We start from the raw sequence: 25,215 nt of genomic DNA, 5'->3' as shown, positions 1-25,215 counted from the left end.
CTGAGGAAAGCCAGAATCAGACTCTGAGTTAAAGGGAAAAAACCCAGCAAGCACCAACTGAGCAGCCCAGGGGTGGTCAGGGTGCACGGGTTACAAGCTCAGCGCGGGCTCCTGCAGCCTGCGTGCCCGGGGAGGCCGTGCCTACCTGCGGAGGAGAGCTGGAGTTGGCGGTGTCCTTCGGTGGACTCAGGGAGGGAGCTTCTCCTTGAAACCCGCTGCTGTTCTGGGGCTGGCAGAGTTTCCTGAAACACAGAAATTTCGGGTTGTTCGGGCACTGGGTGTGACAGCAGCAGGCAGCGCTCGGATCCGCCCGCGCAGCACAGTCCCCTCGTGGGCTCCGCTCTGATTGCCAGGGGATGCCCTGAGAGCAGCTCCTTTGGGCTCTTGGTTCTTTAACCTGCACTCGAACTGATGGTTGTTTTATTTACAACCATCTCATAAGGCACGGATCGACCACGAAAAGCGCTCGCAGGCTGTGAAGGCAGCACGGGGAGCAGCGGAATTCCACGAGCCGCGCAGCGCAGCCGCTCTCTGGATGAGTCCCGACCGGACAGAGAAATCCCAACATCTCCCAGCACGTTAATTACGGATTTCAAAGAAGTGACTGAAACGTGACAGCAGAAAAACACCTCCCTGCATGCGTGAAAGGGTGGAAGGATGGCGTGGGGAGGAGCGAGGTGCAGCTCTCACCATTTTCAGATGCACTCGTTACCGCAGCCCCCCAGTGCAGCTGGATGCGCAGCGGCACACGGCCCCGTGCCCTCCTGCCCCTGCTTTCCCCCTGCCCCTGCTTTCCCCCTGCCCCTGCTTTCCCCCTGCCCCTGCTTTCCCCCTGCCCCTGCTTTCCCCCTGCCTGCAGCTCGATTTGTTTTTTCCACTCTGCAGCCTCGCTACCTGTGCTGGCTGAGCGGGGCTTTGTTTGGGCAGTGGAACACATCCTTTCCAAGGTCTATTTTTAGGCCCTCGCATAACTGAACGCCGCAATTCTAGAAAAAAGCAGCAAACATTGCCTTCTACAGGGAGAAATTACCTTTTCTGAAAGCCACACGGACTGCATGGCAGCCGAGTTTTTCCATTTAATTGTAACTCAACATCGAGACCGTTCCCATCAGTTTGATGCCTCTCTAGCACCTGGAGTGCAGGATGCTTTGACAAAGCCTCACCTCCAAGTCAGCTGCGCTCTGGACACCGTTCCAACAGCGCATGCTCTATTTCTTTTATTGCACTTTGGGTTGAAGTTCTGTCTCAAAAACAAGTCGGGTAGAGCATCTATCTGTGTGACTAAAGCTAGGCAGGATGAACACACCGAAAATCCAGAGAGGCACATCTATGAAAGCAGAATTGTGCTGGGATCTGGGAGCTGCAGTCCCTGCCCCTGCTGCCTGCCAGCTGCCAGCTTCTGGGCTTGGAGGCTGCACCTACGGACAAAGCCTTTAACGAGTGATGACACAAAGCCATCGCCTGCACCGACCAGGGGATGCGGCCCACGCTGCAAGGATTTCCAACACAGGAAAACAAACGGGGAAAAACACAGCAAAGCACTCAGAGAACAAGGCAGAAATGAAGGAGCACTTCTCCAAATGAACGGCTCAGGAGGAACAGGGCTGTCCCCAGGAGCACGGAGCAGGGACGTGGAGCTCTGCTGGTTCTCTGCTGCCCTGAGCAAACACGGCACAGGAAGCCGTGTACCAGGAGATATGGAAAAAAGAAAGCAGAGTTTCAGTGGAGCTGCCCCGGACACGCTGGCCTTACTCCAGCATTCGAAGCCACCATTAACCTCTAATGGTAGCAGCTCTTTACCCCGTGCAGGTTTTCTCTGTAGCTTTTAGAGTCATTGTTTCAAGCAGGCAGCCCAAGACCTGAAGATTGCTCCCACTTTTGATATTCTCAAGCTTAACCAGCTTCATCTGGATAACAAACAGGTTTACTTAACATTGAAATACATCAAATGCTCAACTTACCACACCTCTACCGAGTCACCCTGACTTACAGCAACTGACCTGGCCCAGTATTTTCAAGCTGCAGATATCACAGAAGAGGGAATAATTACCGGACAAGAATCCTCTTCAGCAGCTGCTGGTCTCCCTCGGAGTATCCAGGCCAGTCCTTCTGCACCTCTTTGTAGACAGAGTCCTTCAGTGTGAAAGTGCTGTCCTTGGCACTCAGATTTGCCACCTGCAGCAAAAGTTATTTGCAAAGAACTGTCAGAATTTCATTTTCTCACTTGCTGTAGCAAAAGAGACGTATAAGACGTGGCCAAAACTCGGCACTTAGCGGTAGTAAGGGGCGTCAGAGCAAGGGGATACTACACAGACCACTCCCAAATTTTGTAATTTACTCCAGCTCTGCTTTTCTTTTGCCTTATCGGTGCAAGGAACAAGTTGGATCTAAGCAGATTATTCAGCTTGGATGGGCTGGAACAGTCCAGCATCAGTTAGCAGCGCTCCCCGGAAGCCAACCCAGCAGGAACAGGCAGCTCCCAGCAGCCAAACCAGTGCAGGCCACGGGCTGGGAGGGGAAGGCTGCAGGAGGGAACCCCTCACTGCCAAGCCAGCCCAACAGCAGGCAGAGAGCCCTGCCACCTCGAGGGGCAGCACAGAGAATCCCCTGCAGCTGGGAGCTCACACTGCAGGTCGGTGTGTTAGGATGCCCTGCTGGATTCGATGGAGGAGAACATTCTGAGGACTGCTACAGGGAGAGAACAACAAAGCCTGTGATCTCCAGCTCATAACGCGGGGCTTTACGTAAATCATCGTGCCCAAGCCCTGTGCTGCTCCCTCAGTGCACTTGCACGAGCAGCTTTCTGACACTTGATCCAGTCCCATTGTGTTTCTCTTCCCCGCAGAACTGCACGGTGCCTACGTGGATAGGAAACAGCGCTGGAACTGGCAGCATTGTATTAGAATGGAAACAGCTCGCTGCGAGAGATCCCGCTTTAATCAGTCTTTCCACAGCGTGACTGAAAATTTAACCTCTTGTTGCTGGCGGCCCGACTGAAAAACGCGACGACAGCAGAAACCAAGAACTGAATGTGCACAGACACCGCGCCGTGCGAGGAAACCCTTTGTAGGGGATTGCAGAGCACGGAGGCTAGAAAGAAAGCAAACCCCACCATGGATACAGAAAGGGGCACTGAGCCCAGCACGGGTTGGACCGGATCATCTCAGAGGCGCTTCCCAACCCTAAGGGCTCTCTGTTCCATGACAGAGCAGAGGGCAGCAGCCCAGCTCCCAGCTCACAGCCCCTGGAGGCCCCAGGCATGGGGGGAGGACTCCTGCTCTCTGCTCTCACTCCGGTGGTGGTGTCTGTGTCTGTGTTACCTGCACAGTGCTGAGATAACCTCAGAAAAGGAGGCGAGGGAGCGGGAAGTCTTTAATGAAAGATGCCGTTCATCTTGCTGTTGGCCTTTAGGAAGATTTGGACCCGATATTAAAAATAAAAAAATAAAAACAATCGACGAACTTAAAGGCAAAAAGCTGGAAAACCAAACACAGCCAAGCGCTCCTGATAAGCCAAAAAGAAAAAGCGCAGTTATCGCTTTACATGACGAACGCTGCTGCTCCTTTCAGCTGTCAGCTTTCCAACACCCTGAGCCAAAACACAAGGAGACTGGAGCTGTGCTGTACATTTAGATAGCCCGGCAAACAAGCCCTGCAGAGAAAGCAGAGGCAGGCAGTGCTTGCGGGGCTGTCCCGCAGCGGATGCAGCTCTGTGCTGCTCGGCACGAGGCCGGGAGCTGCTGCCTCCTCGTCCTGCTGTGCTGGGCTCTGCAGGCTCCACCCCACGGCTCTCAAAAATAGAAACCTTGCAAAATGAGGCAGAAAGGCCAGCAGCAGGAACACGGAGCCCCGCGAGAGATGCGAGAGCACAAGGAAGCCCGCACCTAGATGCAGTTAGGCACGTCGCAGGAGCTCAGCTTGTCACTGCTTGTTTTTGGGTCGCTCGGTGCACGCTGGTGGCCCTGGCAGTGCTGGGGGAGGTGGGCTTACAGGCAATGCGCTCCAGCAAAGCCAGCACTGAGCCCTGTAGGGGCACCCCACAGCCATGGCCAGGCTCACCACCACCTGCTGGGGGCTGCCAAGCATCACCACGAGATGAGCACCACAGACAGTGCAACTAAATGCGGTCACAGCGTTTGGAAGGGCGTGCAAGGGAACTGCAGCACTGCTGGAAAAGGAAGGGCTGCGGGATTAAGATCTAGGGAAGAAGCGAGCTGTGCCAGCGGGAGCCTCCTCCAGCGACCTGCTCCGTGCCCTGGGCGAACCAACCCATCGCTGGCTGGTGCATCTCAGCTATGGAAAGGAGTAAAGAGGAAAAAAATCCGACACAGAAGAGGGCAGCTGCAGCATTCACACAACGCCCGTGGTGCGCCTGGTGCTGCCAGAGCAATAAAGGTGTTTACTGCAATTCCTAAAATGGCACCTTCGACATGACTCAAAGCGTGAAGTGATTCAGCCAGAGACAGCTTTCCCACTTGACGCACAAATAATATGGTTAGCAAGAAGCTGCATGATCTTCACACCTAACCAGGGGCAGTGCTGAGCAGGAAAGGCACGGGACAGCGCAAAGCTCAGCGTGGAGGGCCACATCCTTCCTCCACGTAGGAGACATTACGTGCATTAACACACGCTGCTCGACGGCTGCGTTAATCAAGGCACAGAGCAGATTTACAGGTTAGAGCAATGGGAATTGTTGTGAGATGCTCCCTTGGGTAACTCCCCCCACTGCCACCCAAAAGCGTGCCCCTTCAAAGCAACCGAGCCGCTGAGCTGAGGACGCACAGCACGCTCACACCCATGCAGAACTCACTGCCCTTCGGGGAAGACGTTTCTCTTTACCCAAGTAGTCGCCTCCATCAGCGTACAAACCTGCTGCAGAAGGTTGTCCAGCAAATCCTTGTCCTGCTGAGAGAGTCCATCCTTCTGCAATCTGAGAATAAGCTCCGGTTTCTTATAAGGCTTCAGTGCCAGTAAGTGCACAACCCTGTCTTTGAAGGGTCTCTGGGAAATCGCGCTGTTGCCTCTCTTTATTGCACTGGCAAGGTTGACCGGCGTTGGGCGCTTCCTGGAGGGAACAGCATCGGAAGCTCCTGGAGCAGGTTTACGCACCTGCACCTTCTTGCCTAAAATGAGATGAGAACAGTGAACTGCAGCAGTCACCTTGCAAAGGCCAGTGGTTTGTCAACACGAATACGGAGCTCGTCACGCGCTCTGAAGTGCCCCGAGGTGACAACGAAGGGCAGACGGCACGGCACAGCACAGCACAGCACGGCACAGCATGGCACACCCCATCTGCTCAGCGCCGCTGAGCGATGCCCTGGCAGTTTTGCAGTTCGTGACAAGCTCCCAACAAGTAAACAGCAGCACCAGGCTCTGGAGACCTGAGTGTTCCGGGCCACAAGCTCGCATAAAGCTCTCTTTGTTTGCCAGCTTTGCATTTATCCCAAGTGCGAGTACCCCCGTGGTTAATCCGACCACTTTTCCCTCCCCAGGAGGAGGAACATTCGGCATTCTGATGGAGAGGAGTGGAAATGCGGAGTGGAAGGAGCAGAACCGGTCAGCGCGTGGCTCCCCGCTGCTGAGCTCAGCAGAAGCGCGGCTCCAGCAGATGTTTCTGCTTTAGAACAATAGGAACTTTATGGGGCCGGGCCCACCTCCTCCCTGCCGCACGGCCACGTGAATGGGGTCTAACGCTGACACATTTCCCTATTCATTAGTGCTGACTGTTCCCATGGAGGAGCCCTGCGCCCCGGCAGGGGCTGCTGCTCTGGCTCTGGCCGCGTTTTGCAGCACAGCCCAGACTCAGAGCCAGCTCCCTGGGCTCCATCCCGGACGTTGCCGCTGCTGCTTTCTTACAGCGTGATACAAGAATTCATTTTTCCCATTCCTATGGAAAAACCAACTTCAATTGGAATCCTCACAAGTCCCACAGCAGTGACCAGAGCATGAAACTCATAGAATGTCACAGGTCACAGTGCCACGCTCCTGCCACCAAGGGCAGAAAGAGCAAATCGAAATGCATAGGCTCCAGAAGGCAGGGATGCAGTAACAGCCACTTCTGTTCAGGAAAGTGACCTTTGCTGGGACAAACCACGTCCAGCATTTATTGCAGCAAGCCGGGAGCTTTATCTCCGCGTGGCAATTCTGCACTGCTAGGAAGCAATGTTTTCAACTGAGTCATCTGGAGATGCTGGGGATCGCCTGCACTGTTTGTTTTACTGAAATGCGGGTTGCACAACCGAGTCCCCATTTCCTGGCTCGCTGTTACGCACCACGCTGAGGCAGAGAAGTCCGACCCAGCAGCGTTGGAGGGAGGGGGAAGGCACAGCTCACACGTCAGCCATCCCAGCACAGCGGTCAGTGGGGCCTCACCGCCAGCTGGGGGCTATGGGAACGTTTGCAAGCTTTCTGCAGCTCCCCTAGCTCCTGCCAGGTCGTGAACAGCAAAAACATATTGTGACATCTCCACTTCGGGCTGGAGCCAGCACGGGCAGAGATAGGGGGAGAACAAGCTAAGTGAAGCCAGAGCCCTGCACCACGTACAACACTGACGTGAGTACACACACACACAAGTGCACACACACACACTCAGTGCATACAAGCACAGCCCCCTACAGACACCTCTGCCTACACACACGTCCACGCATCAGCTCACACCTGCACTGCCCTCCTGCTCTCCCTGTTTCAATATTTCAGGTAAACTCCCCCACTTCCGAGCTGTCATTTTTAAAGGAAAGTTGGGCTGCGTCCCCCTGGGAAGCAATTGGCTCTGAGAATCTTCCGAGCCCAACTTCAGCCACTTACTGTAACGTCCTCGGATACAAGCTAAACAAAACAGTCTTCTAGTCTACAGGAAATCAATGCATTTCCTTCCTGATTACTATCTTATTTCTCAGTTTTGAGCACTTGGCGGATAAAACAATGAGTCAGGGTCAGTTCTACTTGCTGCAACGCTCAGCACAGACATCCTCTGCAAAGGGGCAGGCTGCAGATCCCATGGGCCTGGAGGAGCTGTGCTCTGCTCGCAGCTGACCACTTAAACCCTGACTTTGGGGCCAGGCTGAGGTTAAGCAGGGAGCAGAGCTCAGTGCTGGGTCTCCACGGGCTCCTTCTGGAGCTCACTGATAACTCATCACGTTTTTTATTCCCTCTGCAGAGCTTTCTCCCTTTGCTAGCACCACAAAAGCACCGCTCCCTGCCTCCTGGTGCTGCGTGCCGTGCTCTCGGTGGGACACACGCAGCGTGCTCCCTGCATCACCACTTGGTGACAGAACGGCACCGGGGTGACCTCAGAGCCAAGCAAGCAGCACCACAGGTTCGAGTGGAGATGGAAGCCATCAAGAGGCTACAGCGCAAGGAGACTAGCATGGAATTCACCAGACACCCCTAAAGCACTACCAGATGTCGGTGGGAGACGTTCACAGCTGGCTCACTGGCAGCAAAGTGAACACGAGCACGACTCCAGGGGCAGGGAGGACGGCCCCCACGCCCAGGTGCTGCTTACCTACGTATCTGCCCCCAGGCTTAATGACAATGGCGCTCCGGCTGCGCGTCTCCTCCTCCGCCTGCGCCATGCTCTGCCTCGCCTTCTGGTACGAGTCGTCCGTGGCGCACACCGTGATCTTATCCTGTATGCTCCCCAGGCAGTCCAGCTGGATGTTGCCATTGCTGCAAAAGAAAGGCAGTGCAGAAGATGCTCCCGTCGCTGCCAACAGCCGAGGTTGTGCTAAGTAAGTTGTAACAGGAGGGTGCAGAGAGATGCTGAGAGGTGGCCAGATTCTCCTGCTTACCCAAATATACGCGTACAAGCAAACAGATGACAAGTTTTGTTCAAGTTTGTTAGGGAAACAATTCCACGGAAGGTAAGGTAGGAAACAGCTGGGTTGGTTTTAGTTTTTGGTGCCTCACTCACCTGGATACGTACTGCTGGATACAGTCAAAGCTGCCCTGGGGGCTGTCCTTGCCAATGTTGGAAAGATAGAACGTGAAGGTCCGCACTTCGGCCGGGCGGTCCGGCCTGGGAATCGCAATGTGCTGTTGGGAAGGAGAAAAACCTGGGTCACCCCCACTGCCACAAAAGCCCGTTTTTTTGGCAACGAGTGCAATGAGCCATTCCGGGATGCAATCCGAGGAAAGCAGATGGAGAACTGCACAGGAGACTGCAAAGTGCAGGCTGGCAAGAAGCTGCAAGCAGGATTCAAGTCACGGTGCAGCACTGAGAAGGTAAGAGAGGAGGCAAGGATGGGAAGATGAGTGGAAAGCAGAACGGAGGTAGGAGCTGGCGGCTCGCTGCCTTTCAAAGCAGAGCCCACAGTAATCTTTTTCTAGGAATCTGACCCAGTTCTATTGATTCAGGCTCAAAACAGACTTGCAATCCCTGTTTACGTTTGATTTAAAGCATTTGAGACTTGTTTCTTTAGACCCAGTGATCCAGCACTAAGCGCAGCGCAGGCCGGGGCACTAGGTAGCACGCTTATTCTTTCTTAAGAAATTATAACTCCAGAACGAGATTTCATGGCTCACAGTGGTGTGTGACGTGGCTGCTAAATTAAATATTTAATCAAGCATCAAGTGTGCTCCGCAGCACCTGCACCGCGCTCCTCCCTCGGCTCTGCTCTGCAAACTGAGGCCTCAAACACAGATCCACAGAGGGGAGATCTGCGCTGCAGCGCAAGACGCACGCTGATCTGTATTTATGTGTGCTCAGAGAGCAGGTCCACCCCTGCACAGCGCAGGGCCGGGCTCGGTGAGCTGCTGAGTGCTGTGAGCACCGTGTGCCCGGCAGCATGCCCTGCCCCACAGCACCAAGCCCTGACCCCACTGGGGGCAACAAACCCCCCCTGCCCCCCTGCAGGCAAGCTGGGAGCACGCACGCAGCTCTGGGGTGTTCTGTGCGCTAAGCCCATGGGGGAAGAGGAGCAAATGGGGCTGCACGTGGTAGCTTGCAAAGCAAAGCCCGGAGGACGCGTGCAAACCGTGGCACTGCTGCAGAAATGGCTGCGCTGGGAGCTGTGGCTCTGCTGCCCTCAGAGTGCTGCTGCAGGGCCACGAGAGCTGCCCGGGCACTGCGAGGTGCAGCGCATGCAAAGCGGCCGTTATCGAGGAATTATTTTTAGCTGAACCAGAAGGTTTCTCGAGCCACCGCAGCAGCACGGTAACTGCTTTGAGGGAGCCCTAATTTTGGTGCAGTCGTACACCAGTAACCATAGGCGCTTAAAAATAGCTCGGCACAGATGTGACTCGTGTTTCTTCTTTCAAGTAATATTCATCTGTGTACAGCTCATTCTGAATGGCAATTTCACCTTCCTCTATTTATACCAACACAAGTTCGTCCCAAGAAAGAGGGGGAATGTCACATTTTCCGCTCGCGTCGGGCTGGCAGGGCCGTGCCCAACAGCCTGCAGGAGCGCACGTGGCACCGCAGGGTTTCTGTGCCCCCTCCTCCCCGCCTCTGCTTCCCCCCACGTAAGCACCTGCAGATCTAACCAACCTCATCCCTCATTCTCTGTGGGCTTTAACCAACACAGAAACACCTTCAGCCCTCCTCACCGAGCTGGGTGCCCTCCCCGGATTCTTTTTGCAGCCTCCTCTGGACGCGCTCCGCAGTCTGCGTCAGTCCCATGCTGAGGACTCCCCCCCTGGGTGCACACCTGGAGGGGCAGGCCCCTCCCTGCCCCGCACTGCTGGAGCCCAGGGTACGGCTGGGTCTTCCAAAAATGAAAACGTTTTAATGTGATCAGCTGAATTTGAGAACTCATTGAATCGATGGCGTTACCTTCCCGGTGCGCGGGCAGGAAGCGGCCCAGGCCCCGCCAGCAGGGCGCAGTCCTGACGCAGGCGGGCACGACGCTAAGAACCAGATGGTGCCACAGCTGCCAGCCCAGAGCCATAAAAATCAGAGCACGGGGACAAAGGGCTCTTCCTGCCAGCTCCTGCAGAGCTCTACCTTCGGCCTCTCCACGACAGCGCAATGAATTCAGCGCTGACGAGGAGCTGGGGGAGCACCGGGGCGCTGCTCGGTGAGCAGAGGGCTCAGGTAATTCCATCCCCTTTTTTTGGTGCTGTTTTCACTCGCCCCATTCCCAGCACTGCCCGGGTTCACGTCACGCTTCCCACCCAAGCAGCGGGGCCGTGTGAGTCGCTCTCACCAACCTCACCACCGTGTTCCCTTTGAGGAGGATGAAGGAAAGAGGAGGCAGAGCTCAGGCAGCTGTGCAGGGAGAGGCAGATGCTGACCCGTGCTGCCTGCTCAGCTCCCGTACCCGCTCACCCAATGGCACAAGGCACACAGGTTGGTCGCTCTCCTGAGGTTCTACCACACCGGGCTCTGCTGGAGCACGAGGGACCGGGCTGACACACGGACAAGGAGGGACTGCCCGACTTCAACGCCTGCTTAGCTCAGGCACGTCTGAAACTTCCACCGGGCCACCATAAAAGCACACACAAAAGTATTCACAGCTGCCTTCAGCTTCTGAAAACAAACCACACATTCCCTCTCCTCACGCAGAGCAGTGAGGTTAACGTGCACCTTTCTGTATCTAGAACGTAGGTGAATCTCATTTTCACGTCACAGGACGGCTCAGGTTGGAAGGCACCTCGGAGCCCACCTGGCCCCAGGCCCCTGCTGCAAGCTTACAGACAGTCTGTGCCGTGAGCAGCGCCAGCTCTGCCCCGGAGCAGCCCTGAGCTCCACAGCCACCACCTGCAGAAGTCAGAGTGCGTGCTGGAGCGGGACAGACGGAGCGGGACGGACGGACAAAGACCGCTCAGATCCACCGCAAAAGCAAAACCGGCGCCCGCTTCCCCGGGCGGCCCCCGCGCTGACTTACCCCTTGGCTTCCTTGAAACTGGATTACCGGTTTTGAAGTCACAGTATCCTACAAAAACAAATAAAAGAAGAATTAGAGCAACACAAGGCTCAGACGGCCGCTGTCGAACAAGTCAGCTGGATTTTCCACCTATACTTTTTTTTTTTTTAAAAAGAACAAAGCTCAGAAATACAGAGCGAGAAAACGCAGGAGCCGCAGAAGCAGTGGTTTGTACCCAGGAAAAGGATGAAAGCGCGATGCCACCAGCAGCAAGCATCGCTCCCAGCCACCGACCTCCAGAGAAAGGGAAGCTCTGAGATGGCACCGAGCTCGCCCGCGGCCGGTTCCCCCTGCTCCCCTCCTGCTCCCCCCAAAGCTCCCCTCCGGCGCAGAGCAGAGCGCCGCGTGTCCTCAGCGCTTATGCAAGTTCTGAGTTCAGCAGCGGATATTTGAGGGGAAACATTCATGGCAGCTCGGAGAACGCACGATTTCTCTTTTTTTCCCCAGCAGAAAGCTGGCAGCTGGATGGGAAAGCAAACGGCGGCTCCGCTGCGCGGCCCGGCAGCCTGCCCGCTCCTCCCCGGCAGCAGCAGCCCCCTCTGCCGCCCCAAACGCGGCCCGGCGCTGCTCCTCGGTCCTCCTGCAGCACAGAGTGCGCCCGAGCCAACGTGCCACAAGAAATCTGGGTTCCGAAAAGCCCGAAAGAAGGATCTTGTAGAGTTAATTACAGATCGGGGAAGGTCTGCAGTTAATTCTGGAGGATTGCTTAAGTGGAATGGAAGGGTAACACAGAGCACGGATAGCAAAGAGCGAGGCGCTGAGCGCGACCACACGCTGCTGCGTGGATCAGCATCAGCTGCAGTCACAGAACTTGCACATTCCAAAATCCACGCAAAGAATGGTCCAAGTTAAAAGGAAAAAAAAAAGAAAAGAGTGTTCCTGCAAGTCAGGGAGCAAACTTCAGCTCTGCCTCACTGCTGTAACTCCTGCAGCACCGCTTGCCACTTCCTAGAATGAGCCTAAGAAAACGCACCAAGCTTTCTCCCATCTTCCCATAAGGGAAATGCAGGCCCCTGTGCCCCCCCCTCCTGCAGCTGCCTCCCCACTGCTCCATCCCTCCAGGAGCAGCACTCAGAAGAACCCCCAGCTGCTGCACGTGGCTGCGCTGACACCGGCCCAGCCCAGCCCAGCGGTACGGATGCAGACAGCAGCGGGAAGCACGGAACCTGCTGCACCTTGGGGTCAGTCCTGCAGCACGCTGCACAGCCCCCTGCCTGCCCACAGCCCTGGGATGGGAGCTCACGCTGGGGCACCGCACTGCAGCGAGGCTGCAAACACAGCCCAGCACACAGGGCTCCTTCTGAAGGCACCGGGTTAAACCCAAAAAGCAGCGCTCGGCCCCAAAGGCCCGGCACACCGCTCCCTGCCAGCACGCCGTCCTGCTTGTCCCCATCCCCGTCCTCAGCCGGGCGAGGGCTGCTGACCTCAGCACAAACCCGTGCCGCTGTGTGTAGCAGCTCCCGGCTTCCCAGCTCTGGCACGTGGCAGCTTGAGGAAAGGGGATGAACATTTGTGGGCACTTTCTGGCACACAGCACCGGCAGAGGTGCAATCCCACCAGGCTGGCACGTGCAGAAGGGCACAGCTCGGGTGCTGCTCCACGCAGGGCTCTGTGTAGCACTGCCCAGCACGGGATGCACGCGGGCACTGCAGCCCTGGGGCCAAGCAAGCAGCTGGGCACCTCCCATTTCTTCAGGGAAACGCACATGATTAAAGAATACTCTGTTTCGAGAAGTTCTGTTCTGCACTTACTGGAATTCGTACTGGAGGCAGCACTGCACGGGAAGCATTCGCCTATACTTAGTACCAGTGTATTTGTCCATTTCCTCCAATGTCAGGGAGCAAACAGAGCAAACAGAGCTCACCCCTGTTTACATTGGAACAAGGGAATGGCTCTCAGAACATGAAGCTTCATGGAGACATTTAAAGTCAGTACCGGGAATACCAATTAATACAGAGTGGCTACAGAGCCCGGCTGGGCACAGAAGCAGGGGCCCAGTGCCTGGCCATGGGGTGCCATGGAGATGTGCTCTGCAGACCCCAGCACAGCTCGGTTCGCACTCATCCTTTTTTGTTCTACACGTTTTGAACGCTTCGAGAAGTGCCACCAGAACCAAAGCACACGGAGGCAGCGCCCCGGCGCACACTGAGTCCCAGGGTTCATTAGGAGCAGCCAGAAATACCAACCCCGGTGGAAATCAATGCTCCCCAACACGCCACAGAGACAAAGGGCTTCTCCCGGGACGTTCCACCTCCTTGAGGCTTGCATCTACCTCCCACCAGAGAACAGCCTCCTGAACATTCCCTCTTTACATCCCATCTCTCACTTACAGAACCACACTGGGCTGTCCAGCAGCGCCACTGGAAGCGGAGGGCACCACCAGGACGCTGCAGGTGGACGGAGCCTGCTGAGATGCGAGTTACAGATCCCCACTCACTGCTCTGTTCTTCCTCTCTTTGTTTTTAAACCAAAACTACAACGCCTCCCAGACCTTTCCATATGATGCGTGTCTCGGAGACAAGCTCCTGGGTTTGCTGGTCAAATGCAAGGAGAGTGCCCTGGGAATCCCATGGCAATGGGACTCCATCACATGGCAATGGATGAACCTTGTGCCTGGGGTGGGGGTGGCACTCAGGGTGCACCTGGGGGCTCAGGGCCCCGCTCCCTCAGGGACACATCCCCACCTGGATGCACACCGGGATGGCTCTGCTCCCTCACCCCAGAGCTCAAAGAACGCAGTGTGGGGCCCATAAAGAGCGGTTCAGGACCCGAAGCCCAGCAGCTGAGCAGCACTGCCCCACAGCACTGCCCCACAGCACTGCCCCACAGCACTGCCCCACAGCACTGCCCCACAGCACTGCCCCACAGCACTGCCCCACAGCACTGCCCCACAGATGCGTGCAGGTGCCAGACCCCACGGCAAACAGCAGCAGGGAACCCCAGCTCCCTGCACACACAGCTCCGTGGGGCGCAGCACTGCAGCAGTTTGCCACCAAGAAGAGCAGCTCCATGTCCGTGCCATGTAGGCAATGCCCCTCAGAGAGGCATTATAAAGAGGCCCAGTTCCTTTCAGAAGCCATTAGAAGGGTTCTCGTCTGCAGCTCGCTCTGCTCGCCAGCGGCAGAGCCCCGCATTTCTGCACTGCTGTGAGCACAGCCCTGCCTGAAGCGCAGCGCACAGCCGCCGTGCAAAGCACACGTGCGTGGTCTGCGTGCTGCACGGCTGCAGCGACCTAAGGCTTCCCCCAGCGAGTGCTCCCAGCTCAGCAAGCAGCTGTGGAACAAAGGCGGGGAGGCCCAGCAAAGCGCTCTCCAGTAATCGCTAAACGGACAATCGGGATGCAATGGGCCGTCCCCAGAGAAAACGCGAGCTTTGTTTTTCCAGACAAAGGAGCTGGGTCACAGAGAACCCCAGGTTCTCCACTGGGTTCAAGCAGGGAAGCAGCAACAAGCTGCACCGAGAGGGAACACGCACCGTGAGAAATGGGCAATGATGGGAGACGGCGGTGTGACACCGGACTCCTGAGTCACCCTTTGGGCTCCAGATTGAGCTGCCCTGGTGGGACACACGTCCCTGGTGGGACACACGACCCTGGTGGGACACACGTCCCTGGGTGCAGCGCTCCCTCCTCCCCCACGTGGTGCACTGCTGTCTCCCCATTGCTTTCCGGGGCGCTCGGGGAGACCTGCTCGTTAGGGCTGACGAGAGGCGATCATCAAAGCGCCGACGCTTTGTGCCGAGGATCATTATCTGCAGTGTGATCGTTACGGCCTCCCACCAATTTCACTGCTAACGAGATGGGGCACCCAGCGACGCCGCGCTGTCAGGAGGCCGGGAGCCAACTCCCACCTCCCCAGAGGAGCACAGATCAGAGGGAAAAAGAGCGCGCTCGCATCCCCGTGCAATTTTCCCACGCGGAGCACAGCGGACGGCAGCGGTCTGCTAATCAATTAGATATACTCAACCAAACACAGGCCTGCTGCAGAACAACTACCCGAGCACAGCAAGCCGCTCCCGTGCGGGATCCCAGGAGGTCCCCTCGGAGCACAAACCCCGGTAGCTCTGATACAACTCAAGTGTCTCCCCTGAAAAGTGAAGTTCCCTTTGCTGTGCTCCTGCGCTTTCTGCCCCACTGCAGCATGCTGCTGCAGAGCCAGGGCCGCCCTGCCCTGCCCGTCTCGACCCCTGGAGCTCAGCACCCTGCCTGCAGCCAGGCCCATTGCTGCTCTTCTTGCTGCCGTAACCCAGAGCAGCAGCAGCAGCAGCAGATCAAATTGGGAAAGCACTCAACAAGTCGAAACAGCGTTTCCCAAAGCGCCCGTACAAAGATAACGCTGCGTTGGCAAATCCGTGGCGAAAGATGAAGCACAGAACTAGAAATAGGTCCCATTGTTACCCGCCAGCTGCTGAAATGGAGCTTTGGGAAAAGGCATTTTTGTGTCAAATGAACACAGCCCTGAAACCGCCCCTTCCTAAGGACGGCCGCCCCGAGGTCACCTCCTCGGATGGGAGAAAAAGAGGATCCCAACTGAAATACCGAGGCAGAACTTCAGCATGCGTCAGTGCAGCTCTGCTTCCAGCTCTCCAACAGCCCCGAGTTACAGATGGGACAGGAAGGTAAATAACTCAGGGTTAAAGACAAGGAAAAAAACCAAACCATAACAACTGGCAGCGGGAAACGGAATCATCCCCAGTTCCCAGCTCTGCGACAGGTGAACAGCAGCTCTGCTTTCCCTGCAGGTTTTACTTAACAGCTGCATGAGCCAAGGATCATGACGGGGCTTTAGATTCTGTTCCTTGCACCTCCAGAGCCCTCCCCTTGCAGAAGATGCCATAGGAGAAGCGTCCTGAGCCTCCTGCAGAGAGGAGGGAGGACAGCTGGCTGATGGCGAGGTCTGGAGACGTGGGCACATCTCCGAAGCAAGCAAAAAGCTCCTGGACATCCTAAGGGAAGCGCTTCGGGCGCTGCCACCTCCTGCAGCTCAGAACACGGCTCTGCCCCGCAGCACCGGCTTGAGGCAGACCCCTGCAACCTGCACAGCGCATGGAGACGGCCGGACAGCACAGGCCCCACACAGAGCAGCAGGAGAGGCACAAAGGAAGGAGGAGCAGCGCGTTAAGGACGGGCCAACAACTTAACTCACCGCTCCGGAAAGCTTGGAGACTACAGCGAAGGCAGAGATTAAAAACCACAACCTCGAAGCTCTACTGAAAAGCAAGGATTGGTTTAAACGCCAGTTATTCCGGAACGCCAAAGTATTCCAGGATCGTCAGCCAGCTCCAAGCCTGCCTGGCAGAAAGGAAGAGGGGCACTCTGAGGGTGCACGCCGGGTTCCGCTGAGCACCGCTGCGCTCCAGCTCCGAGCCTCAGAAAAACCCTGAATGGGTGCAGGCAGCGAGAACGCCCCGTGCAAAATAAATCTTGGAAAACACTTCCAATATTCCCACTTCCCCCTGTGCTCCGCCAACCTCTGCGTTTCCAATCATTTGGGTTTTTTATTTTTTTATTTTTTTGACAACTCTGCGACTCTAGGAGAGCCACTGGACACCCACCACGGCGGCCTGGAGCCCCAGCCCACGGCAGGGACACGTTGGGAACGCGGCTGCGTGAGCAGGGCCAGCCTCGGCTTCTGAGAGCACACTGCGACAGCGTGGGCACCACGGGAGAGCTGCCGGCGCTCTGCTGCTGAGCGCAGGGGAGCTGCTGCCACACACCTGCGCTGCTTTGCATAACGAGAAACCAAAACCCCGTTACGCCACCGAAAGCGAGGGCCGAGCGCTGCCCCACGCACGTCACACTGCTGCACGAGCTCTGCACCGAGCGCGGCGTTACCAGGCTGCAAGGAACAGAAGGAAGGGTCGGCTCCTGAGCTGGAGAGAGGCACGGCGGCCTGGCAGTGCAGAACCCCACGTGGCAGCACCCAGAGCCACGAGGAGGAGGAGGAGGAGGAGGAGGAGGAAGAGGAGGAGGAGGAGGGCAGCCGTGACGGCAGCGCCCCGCGCCGCGCTTATCGCGCCGGGTAAACAGCGGCGGCCACTGGTTAATGAACAACGCTGCCCCGAGGCCGCCCCGTAACGAGCGTTTTCTCCACTGCAATCTCCTACAGAAAACACAGCGCTTCCAACCCGCCGCTCCTGCTTACGAAAGCGCCATTTATTTTCGGACCTATTAAGACACCGGGGCTGATTCACCCGACGATGCGCTCTCAGCAGATGGCTCGGGCGAGTTTCTGAAACGCCGCGGTGATCCTTATCTGCCACGCCGCTCTGCTGCTTTTCTTGCAAGAGAAAATATAGAAAGGTAATTCAGAGCTCGGATTGACTAACTGGTCCGGGACAGATCTCACCCAGAGCACGCACTGCTGAGCGCAGGAAAACAAGCCCGGACCGGTCCGCTCCTCGTGCCCAGCTACATCCCACTGACACCTCACGGGAAGCATCATCACTGCTCTGCCCAAGCTCCTCTTAAGACAAACTTCAGATACTCCTCATTGAGCCGGCGTGGCCAGCAGGATCCTAAAGGATCCCACAGATCCCAACCAGCAATGCCCTGCCAGCCCCCAGGCTGCAGCGAGGGGCTCATGCTGCTGCTTGATTTCGAGCATCACAGATACCTCAAGGGGTGACCAGAATTTGGGGAACACGGTGTCACTGTCAACGTTCAACGCTAATGACACTGAGTTGCTGGGATTTGCTGCCATCTCACTACAGGGACAGGAGCAGTGGGAATGGCTTTGAAGTAAAAGAGGAGAAATTTAGGCTAGGTGCAAAGAGGAAATCCTTTACCAGAGGATGGTGAGGCCCCATCCCTGGAGGTGCCCGAGGCCACAGATGGGCCCTGGGCAGCCTGAGCTGGGGGGGCACCCAGCCCATGGCAGGGGTAGGGCTGGGGGTCTGTAAGGTCCCTTCCAACCCAACCATGCTGTGATTCGATGGTTCTATGATCATTAAGAACTCTTCCAATCCAACCACTCCATGGTTCTATGATCGTCAAGGATCCTTCCAATCCAACCACTCCATGGTTCTATGATCATCAAGGCCCCTTCCAACCCAACCACTCCATGGTTCTACGATCGTCAAAGACCCTCCCAATCCAAACCATTCTCTAATCCATGGGAGAATAAGCAATAAAGCAGTCATAAAGGACAGTTTTTTCTACCAGAGGGATTCCACCCCCAAGAACTCCATCTGCAAGCATTAACGAACCCACCGTGGTGCACCCCCACATCCCCATGCCCTCCCAGCACAGGGGTGCAGGGGCAGCCGGGGCCACAGGTGGGGGGTGCTCCCTCTGCTGCGGAGGCACAGAACCCGCTCTGTTTCAGCTGCGTCTCTATTTGCACTGCCAGGGTGGCTGGGAACAAACCTGCTCCAAAAATACAGCGACAAACAGCGAAAGAAAGAGCATACTCTTCTAAACTGGCAAAACCGACCCCTCGAAAAAAGAAAACAAAATAAGAAATCGGACGTTTCTTCGCTCCCCTTGCAAGGACACTTGCGAAGGTTCAAGTTACAACGAATTCCAAAAACAAGCACGAAAAATAAAAATTCAGATAAGAACAGCAAAAACACATCGCCTCTGCCAAGTAACCAGAGGCTGAGCCAGCCCCACAGCCAGCCCCACAGCCCCAGCGGGTCTGTGCTGTGAAGCTGGGGATGCCCTGCAGCCCGCAGCCCATCGTGAGAGCTGCCCGGCAGCGGGCTGGCACGTCAGGTCTCCAAACAGGCACCTGCCCAAGTTTGGGGCCACAAAGGAGCGAAGCATCCTGCTTTCTGCAGCGGCTCAAACAGAAGCATGCTTCTTCCTCCTGCCTGAGTCCACCCATTTACTCTTAAGGACGAGTGAACAGCCCTGATATCGAGCTAAAGGGCTCAATACTGAGCTAAAGGGCCTCGAGTGGAGGAGGGACCCCATCGGCCGTGCCATGACAGCCCTCACCTGCAGGGAGATGGCAGAGATGGCAACGTGGTCACAGGGCAGCAGAGGAAGTGCCCGACGTGGTAACGCAGCAAGCACTCGTGCGCCTTCCCCACGGATTCTGAACAAAGTCTTTGTTACATTCGTAACCGTTTCCAAATCACGCTCCGGAAAAAAAATGTTTGCCATTGGTTTTAATCACCATTACGCTCCACGTCAACTGAAGTGCATATTTGAAACAGATTGAAGATATCCCATTTGCTTTTATAAAGGGCAAGCGTGCTTTACTTTCCCCGTTCTTACTTCCCCCTTCCCATTGCTGCATTTCTCCAGATGAAAGCGGAGCCGTGCACTGCAGAGCTGCTGCTGTGCTCCGGGCAGAGCACCCCGTGCACGGCCACATCCTCCTCCCCCTCACAGAGTCCTGCTTCCCTATGGGATGTGGACGAGGAGCAGCAGCAGTGCACTGCACTTGTGCAAGCTCAGGGTGCACGGCGACACGGGACGCACGCAGACCTCGCAGCCGGCTGCTCCGTGTGACTGCAGTGCTTTTCTCGCTGAACATCCCCTGCACGATGCAGATATGGGGCACGGGGACGGGACCAGCAGTGAGGCCGTGCCAACAGATTGCACTCTGCAAAAGAAAGTGGTCAGCCGAGCTCCTACGCGCTGCTCAAGAAACCATTTGTGGGAGCAGAAGAAGTCCTTAATTCTGCAGGCAGGCGGAGCAGAGGTCACGGTTTGGGCTGGAAGCACCAACAGGAGCTGCTGGCATCCCCCAACCCGCTTCACCGCAGCGGGAGCCGGAGCTCGGAGCCCAGCCCTGGTGCTGCCAGTGGGGCCCAAACGGAGCAGACCCCCAGGGCCGTGCCCCTGTGCAGCTGCCATCGCCCCCGGTTCCGCTCTGAGCCACGTGTGGAGCTGTGCCACGCTGCGCACACCCCGGGCAATACACACAGCCTGCCCACGGGCACGCAGCGCTCGGGTTCCACGTGCCCAGGCTGGGGCAGGGTGGGACAGCCGGCTTCCTCCCCCCCCATCCCAAACCCCGGGTCTCACGGCGGGGCTGGGGCTGCAGGGACAGCTGGGCGAAGCCCCGGGGCGCAGCGGCGCGCTGCAGGGATGCGTGGAGCAGCCGCAACCACAGCCCCTTGCTTTGCATACCGCGCGGCCGCTGCTCCTCGTTCAGAGGCACTTAAGCCTTTGACATTTCACGGCAGCGAGCTGCAGCAGTTAATTACAAGCTGCGAACATGATTTCTTTCACCCGTCTATCCATAACTCACGTCACCGTACACCGGGAGCTCCGCTCTCCGACGCAAACGCGCTCAGCCCAGCTCAGTCCCGAGCTCAGGACCCCGGCCCATCCAAACACCTGCACGTGCAGCAGAGCCGCTCGCTACAAGCCACGCAGTCACCGCAGTCTGTTAAAGGCCGCTCCGATCCCAAGCAATGCCCTTAGCGATGCGGATGATCAGGTTTTTTCATTTCTACACTGCTTGCTTATCGCAGGTTTCGTTGCTCGCAGCACGTTCTTCCCGGCACAGGAACCGGGGAGATGCACCTGCAGCCACTGCCCTGCGGTCACCAAGGAGAGAGGAAAGCGGTGGCACGGAGCTCAAGAAGCGATGTACATCCTGCCAGATCCCACCTGCCCCTCTTTGCAGGGACCGTGGAAGACAGCAACGCGGCCCGCTTCACTTTCTCAGAGAAACCAAGAGCCAAAAACAACTGAAATCAGCGCTGGAGCTGGAGAGGTACAACACAACGTGCACAAACAGCCAGTCTAGACACTGAAATGTGGAAACATGATTCAAATAACCACAACTGGCACAGAGCGTATTGATCGCAGCCCGCGGCAGAACGGGCCCTCGGTGAGTAAGAGTATGGAAGAAAGATTAAATTAGCGTCTTGCACTTCGGTTTTAGAAAAATATGGATCCTTTGGGCGCAAGGACACGGACCAAGGCAGCGCTCCGTCCACCCTGCAGGGCTGCTGGCCGGGCTTGGAAGGAACACACCTGGGCAAGGAGCTTCACCTGGTGCTCGTGGCACTAAGGGAGCGAAGGGAGAGGCCCTGGGTTCCAGGGAAGCTTCAGGAGAAGCGTTCTCCTGGGCGCAAGGCGAGCTCAGGACGGTTACCGGGGCCGGCCTCGCAGCGCACCCGCACGCGGTGACCTCTTTTCGAGTTAAACAAATGCCAGTTTCTTTAAATTGAAGAGGCACCGGTCCAATGTAAAGAAAGGAGGGACCAGGCGCACGGAGCCGTGCTTTTCCAGGCTGCGTTCTGGCCGGAGCGGGGCAGGGCTGCGGGCACCACGCGCTGCAGGGCGGCTCTGGAGCCCTTCAGCACAGCGGTTCTTCAGAAAATGAAGCCAGAAGGCAACGCTGGGTTACCACGGCGGGCAGCCGTTGCCTGGTGTACGCTGGAGGTTTCCAAGCAATGCCCGAGAAAACTCTTCTGAACAGCAAATCCAAGCTCCTCTCCTGGACAGTGCACCCAGGTCAGGGGCAGGAGCGCAGCGCAGGTGACGGCTCCGTGTGAAACATCAGCACAGCCCTCGTTATCGGGCATCGCTTCCCACCAGAACTGAAGCTCACTTCAGACCAAAGCTCCTCCAGAAGCAGCGTTCACCTCCATCACTCGGAGCGGGCTCCATCCTCACCCCAGCCATGTGCCACCCCCCGCACCCCCGGCCCCGCAGCCATCCCAACGCGTTCTATTGTGCACGAGCAGCAAAACCGCTCCGTCAGCCAAAACGTATTCTCCTCCCGTGGATTAGCTGGCACAAACGAGCACGGAGTGACGCATGCAGACGGCCTCTTCCCATTTTTCAGCACGCACCAACGCCGGGGATCTGGAGATGCTTCGCAAGTTCACGCTCTGAAGTTACAGACAGCGCTGAGCTGACACGGAGCGGGGTGGGAGCTCGCACGTCCGTTCGGCAGCGAGACCTCAATGCTTTCCCAAGCAAACCCCTTTCCCCCCCTCCCCCCCCAGCAGCCAGCGCGGTGCAAAGTGAGCGATTTCAACAGCCCCATCCCGTGCCAAGCAGCTCTGACACAACCCACGGAACAGGACAGAGCACTCTGTGCTGCCCCAGAACCCAGGGCCGGGGGGTGCCCGCGTGGCCCCGGCCCCACAGCCGCCCCACAGCCTGAGCCCTGAGCACACAACTCAGCAGAGGGCCCCACACAGGTGTGAGAACGGATGACGGCTTCCACAGAAATGATAACCTGCGTTCCCACCTTGGCTGCTGGTTCAGCACAGTATGAAACCAGTGACAGAGCAAGCTGAAAGGGAGCACAGGTTGAGTCTTGCTGGGCAATGCACACAACCACCCAGCCCAGCTGCTGGATCCATTGATCCGAGAGCAAAATCGCTCCTGTCACGTGCCTTAAAACAAACCCAGCCTCGCAGAAACCAAAGGGGTTCGACATCAAGTCTGCTCCCCCCAGAATTCTTAGAAAGCAAAAAGTTACGAAAAGGCCAAACTCAACTTCTCTGATTAATCACATCCTCTGAAGGTGGGTGATTTGCTGATAAAAACGGAACATGACCCAAAAAAAAAGGAAAAAAAAAAAAGCACTGTCGGTCCCACGGATTCTGCCCCAAAGTTTCCATTTTCCTCTGGCACATCACCAATTAGACCTACTGCTGTGGCCTGCTAGCACCAGCATCAAAAAAAAAAGCATAATGGGTTTATAATTTGCCACCGAATCCCATAGCAACTGTACGTCACTTTAGATGTAAATTACAGACGGTTCTTTCCCGTGCAATTTGAAAACTATAGAGACGAATCTATAATTTGAGCGGATCTAAACGGTGTATGGTCGAGAGAAAAAGCTGCCCTAAATAATTGAAAGGAAACTACCACGGGCCAAGGCATTCCTGAGGAACGATGCAAAGCGTCGCCCCGGCCCCTTCCCTGAGCCGGGTCAGCGCCGAGCTCGGCACGTCCCGTCCCATTTCTGCTGATGGCTGAGCTGGAGCTGCGAGCTTCCTTCCCCAGCCTCCTCCGGGCTGATTCACTCACTCATGTCACCCGTCTCATGTTCCCGATGGCGTAACAGCTTCAATTCTGACGGACGACAGCATCAGTGAGTTAAAAGGACAGGAAAAAACAGGTTACGGGAGAGGAGGAATGATGCAGAGAGCCCGGAGATAACTCAGTGCGTTCTGATTCAGAAGGAGCAGCGCTCTCCTCCCGACACCTGCGACAGCCGCCAGCGCAGCCACGCGCTGCCCTACGGACCCCGCAGCAGCAGCCTTCATTTTGCAGTTTGCTCTTCAAGCACAGCAGCCTGCCCTGAAACCCGGCTCTGGAGAAGATATTTCAGCACCGGCGGCTGCAAAGGATCCGCTCAACCCTTCAGGAAACGGCTTCTGCCGCACCATCCTGCGGCGCGCGGGGAAGGGGATGTGGGGAGCGCCAGCAGCAGACCACAGATCCAACACCGGGTTGAGAGCGTGGGGCAGAGCTGGGGTGAGCTCAGTTCAGCCCCCCCTGGATATCCGTGCACCTGCCAAAGCTCCCCAGGAATCAGCCAGCGGCGGCGGGGACACGGGGGCGGCCGCACGGGGAGAGGAGCGCGGTCGCGCTCACGTCACTTTTTAATCAGAAATCAAGCGGTTGCGTGAGCGCTGCTCCTAAAACCGCAGCTGGTTTCTGATAAATATGGGAAATTCCCAGCGGGGAAGTTCCAGGAGCGGTCATCAGCCTTGCACGGCCCCAGCACCGATGGCACACGCTGACCGCCGGCAGCACACGGCTCTGCGTGCGGTGCTCAGTGGAGATCTGCTCACCCAGAAGCGCTGCGATGCTGCTACGAGGCAGGGGCAGAAAGCAAAGGACGAGCGCTGCGTGCTGGGGGGACCCGGGTTTATTGGCAGGGTAACACCACGGCTGTCATGGGGGAGAAGGACGAGACCCAGGGCAAAGGCTGCGGGAGGAAAGCAGGACGGGGGCACAGAGCCCCCCAGGTGCTCGGCCTGGAGAGCGGAGGGGACTGAAGACACGGGGAGGCCCAGCAGAGCCTGGACCCATCCAGCGCGTGGCTAACGCAGGCGAGCTAACGCAGAGCACATTCCTTGGAGAGCTGAGCGTTGTTTTAGGCTGCGGGACAAGGCCGGCTCCATCTCAGCAGCACACAGGCTGCTCTGGGACACGTTTACCAACGCTCAGCCTTCAGCTGCAGGGCCCGGCGGGCAGCGACTGCTGGGAGGTGCGAGCGGGTGACGCGGGTTCTGCTCCTTCCATGCGAGCACCGCGCCCCGAGACAGAAACCCAGCAGATCCCAGGGCCCAAGAGGGACGGACATCGCCCTGCCACCTGCTCCATGGCCCCACTAAAGAAACGCGAGTGCTCCAACCCCGAGGAGCAGGCCCAAGCAGGTGATCGTTTTAGGATGATGCCGCCCCAATGCTTTATCCTTGGGTCAAGAACAACTCAAGCCAACGAAGCTGTTGCCCCATCCGTGGGCATTGCACCAACACCACGAGGGCCTCAGGAGCACCAGCACCAGCAGTGCTGCTCCGGGGCCACGATCCACAGGGCACAACGCCGCCGCCACCGGTTCCAACCACGCTTCAAACCAAGCTGAAGTCTGTGCCCATTTTCCCCCCCCCCCCCCCCCCATTTACCAAAATTAAATCACGGCCCAGAGCAGCAAACAGCCGCCCCGGGTGCGCCAACACCGCTGCCCCATCGCCACACTCCGCGAGTGGGGAAACTCACCGGGCCAACGCAGTGCGTGCGCTCACGGCCACTAATTGCTGCCTTATTCACTGCACAAACAGCGCTGCCGTCCCTCCCTGCTCGGCAGCTCCGGCTGCTGCTCCTTTGGGTGGCGGGGAAGGAAGCAAAGTTCATTAGTGGCCGATGGCCACCAAACAGCGTTTGGAAAATAAACACCACTATTCACGGCGCCGCGACCCAGAATAGCTTCCCAAAATACTGAGCGCAGCTGCCCGCAGCCTTCCTACTCGCCCTCCCCCAAAGGAAAAGACCTTCCTAATACACAGGCCCCATTTCTTTCATTTTTTTTCTTCTTCTTTTTTTTTTTTTTTTTTAAAGAGAAAAAATAATCGAAACGCTCAGCCTGTCCGAGGCCCCTTCTATCGCCGCTGACTTCTCACAACGCCGATAAGCGCTCATTAAAAGACAAGTTGATAAACCTTGGAACAGTAATTACGTCCGTCCTCGCACGGAGATTGCCCAACGCGGGGCTGTGATGTAACCCACACCCGAAATTAAAAATAGTGTTGTGACAACATATGGTTTATCCTACAGAGCTGGCAGCGGGTTGGGTTCCGGCTGCTGGCAAGGTGAAGGGCGGCACTGAGACCCAGGGAAAGGGGGAAAAGAACGCGAGAGGAGGAGAGGGCAGCGCCGGGACCCGCGGCTGAGAGCTGCGGTGGGGAGGGGGGGG

At 57.0% G+C, this 25,215-nt stretch overlaps 1 protein-coding gene across 3 annotated transcripts in view; it reads right to left on the bottom strand.

The window, feature by feature from the left end:
* The window catches only part of ELL (elongation factor for RNA polymerase II), a 31,870-nt gene extending 7,212 nt beyond the window's left edge, over positions 1 to 24,658 (bottom strand). Inside the window, exons 1-7 of one of the 3 annotated variants that reach the window (XM_021378423.1) lie at positions 24,522 to 24,658; positions 10,829 to 10,876; positions 7,912 to 8,033; positions 7,504 to 7,667; positions 4,869 to 5,122; positions 2,051 to 2,175; positions 146 to 242 (exon numbers count right to left, since the gene is read on the bottom strand). In XM_021378423.1, the coding sequence (XP_021234098.1) occupies positions 146 to 242; positions 2,051 to 2,175; positions 4,869 to 5,122; positions 7,504 to 7,667; positions 7,912 to 8,033; positions 10,829 to 10,876; positions 24,522 to 24,656 (945 nt within the window). In that variant the 5' untranslated portion in view covers positions 24,657 to 24,658. Of the gene's footprint in view, positions 1 to 145; positions 243 to 2,050; positions 2,176 to 4,868; positions 5,123 to 7,503; positions 7,668 to 7,911; positions 8,034 to 10,828; positions 10,877 to 16,011; positions 16,357 to 22,658; positions 23,010 to 24,521 lie in introns of those variants that run through there. The other 2 variants (XM_021378424.1, XM_021378425.1) reach the window with 2 other exon arrangements.

Source organism: Numida meleagris, chromosome 27 (assembly GCF_002078875.1).
Source record: "Numida meleagris isolate 19003 breed g44 Domestic line chromosome 27, NumMel1.0, whole genome shotgun sequence".
In the NCBI taxonomy this organism is placed as follows: domain Eukaryota; kingdom Metazoa; phylum Chordata; class Aves; order Galliformes; family Numididae; genus Numida; species Numida meleagris.
Note: the sequence above shows the minus strand (reverse complement) of the source record. Positions and strands in the feature narration are given on the sequence as shown.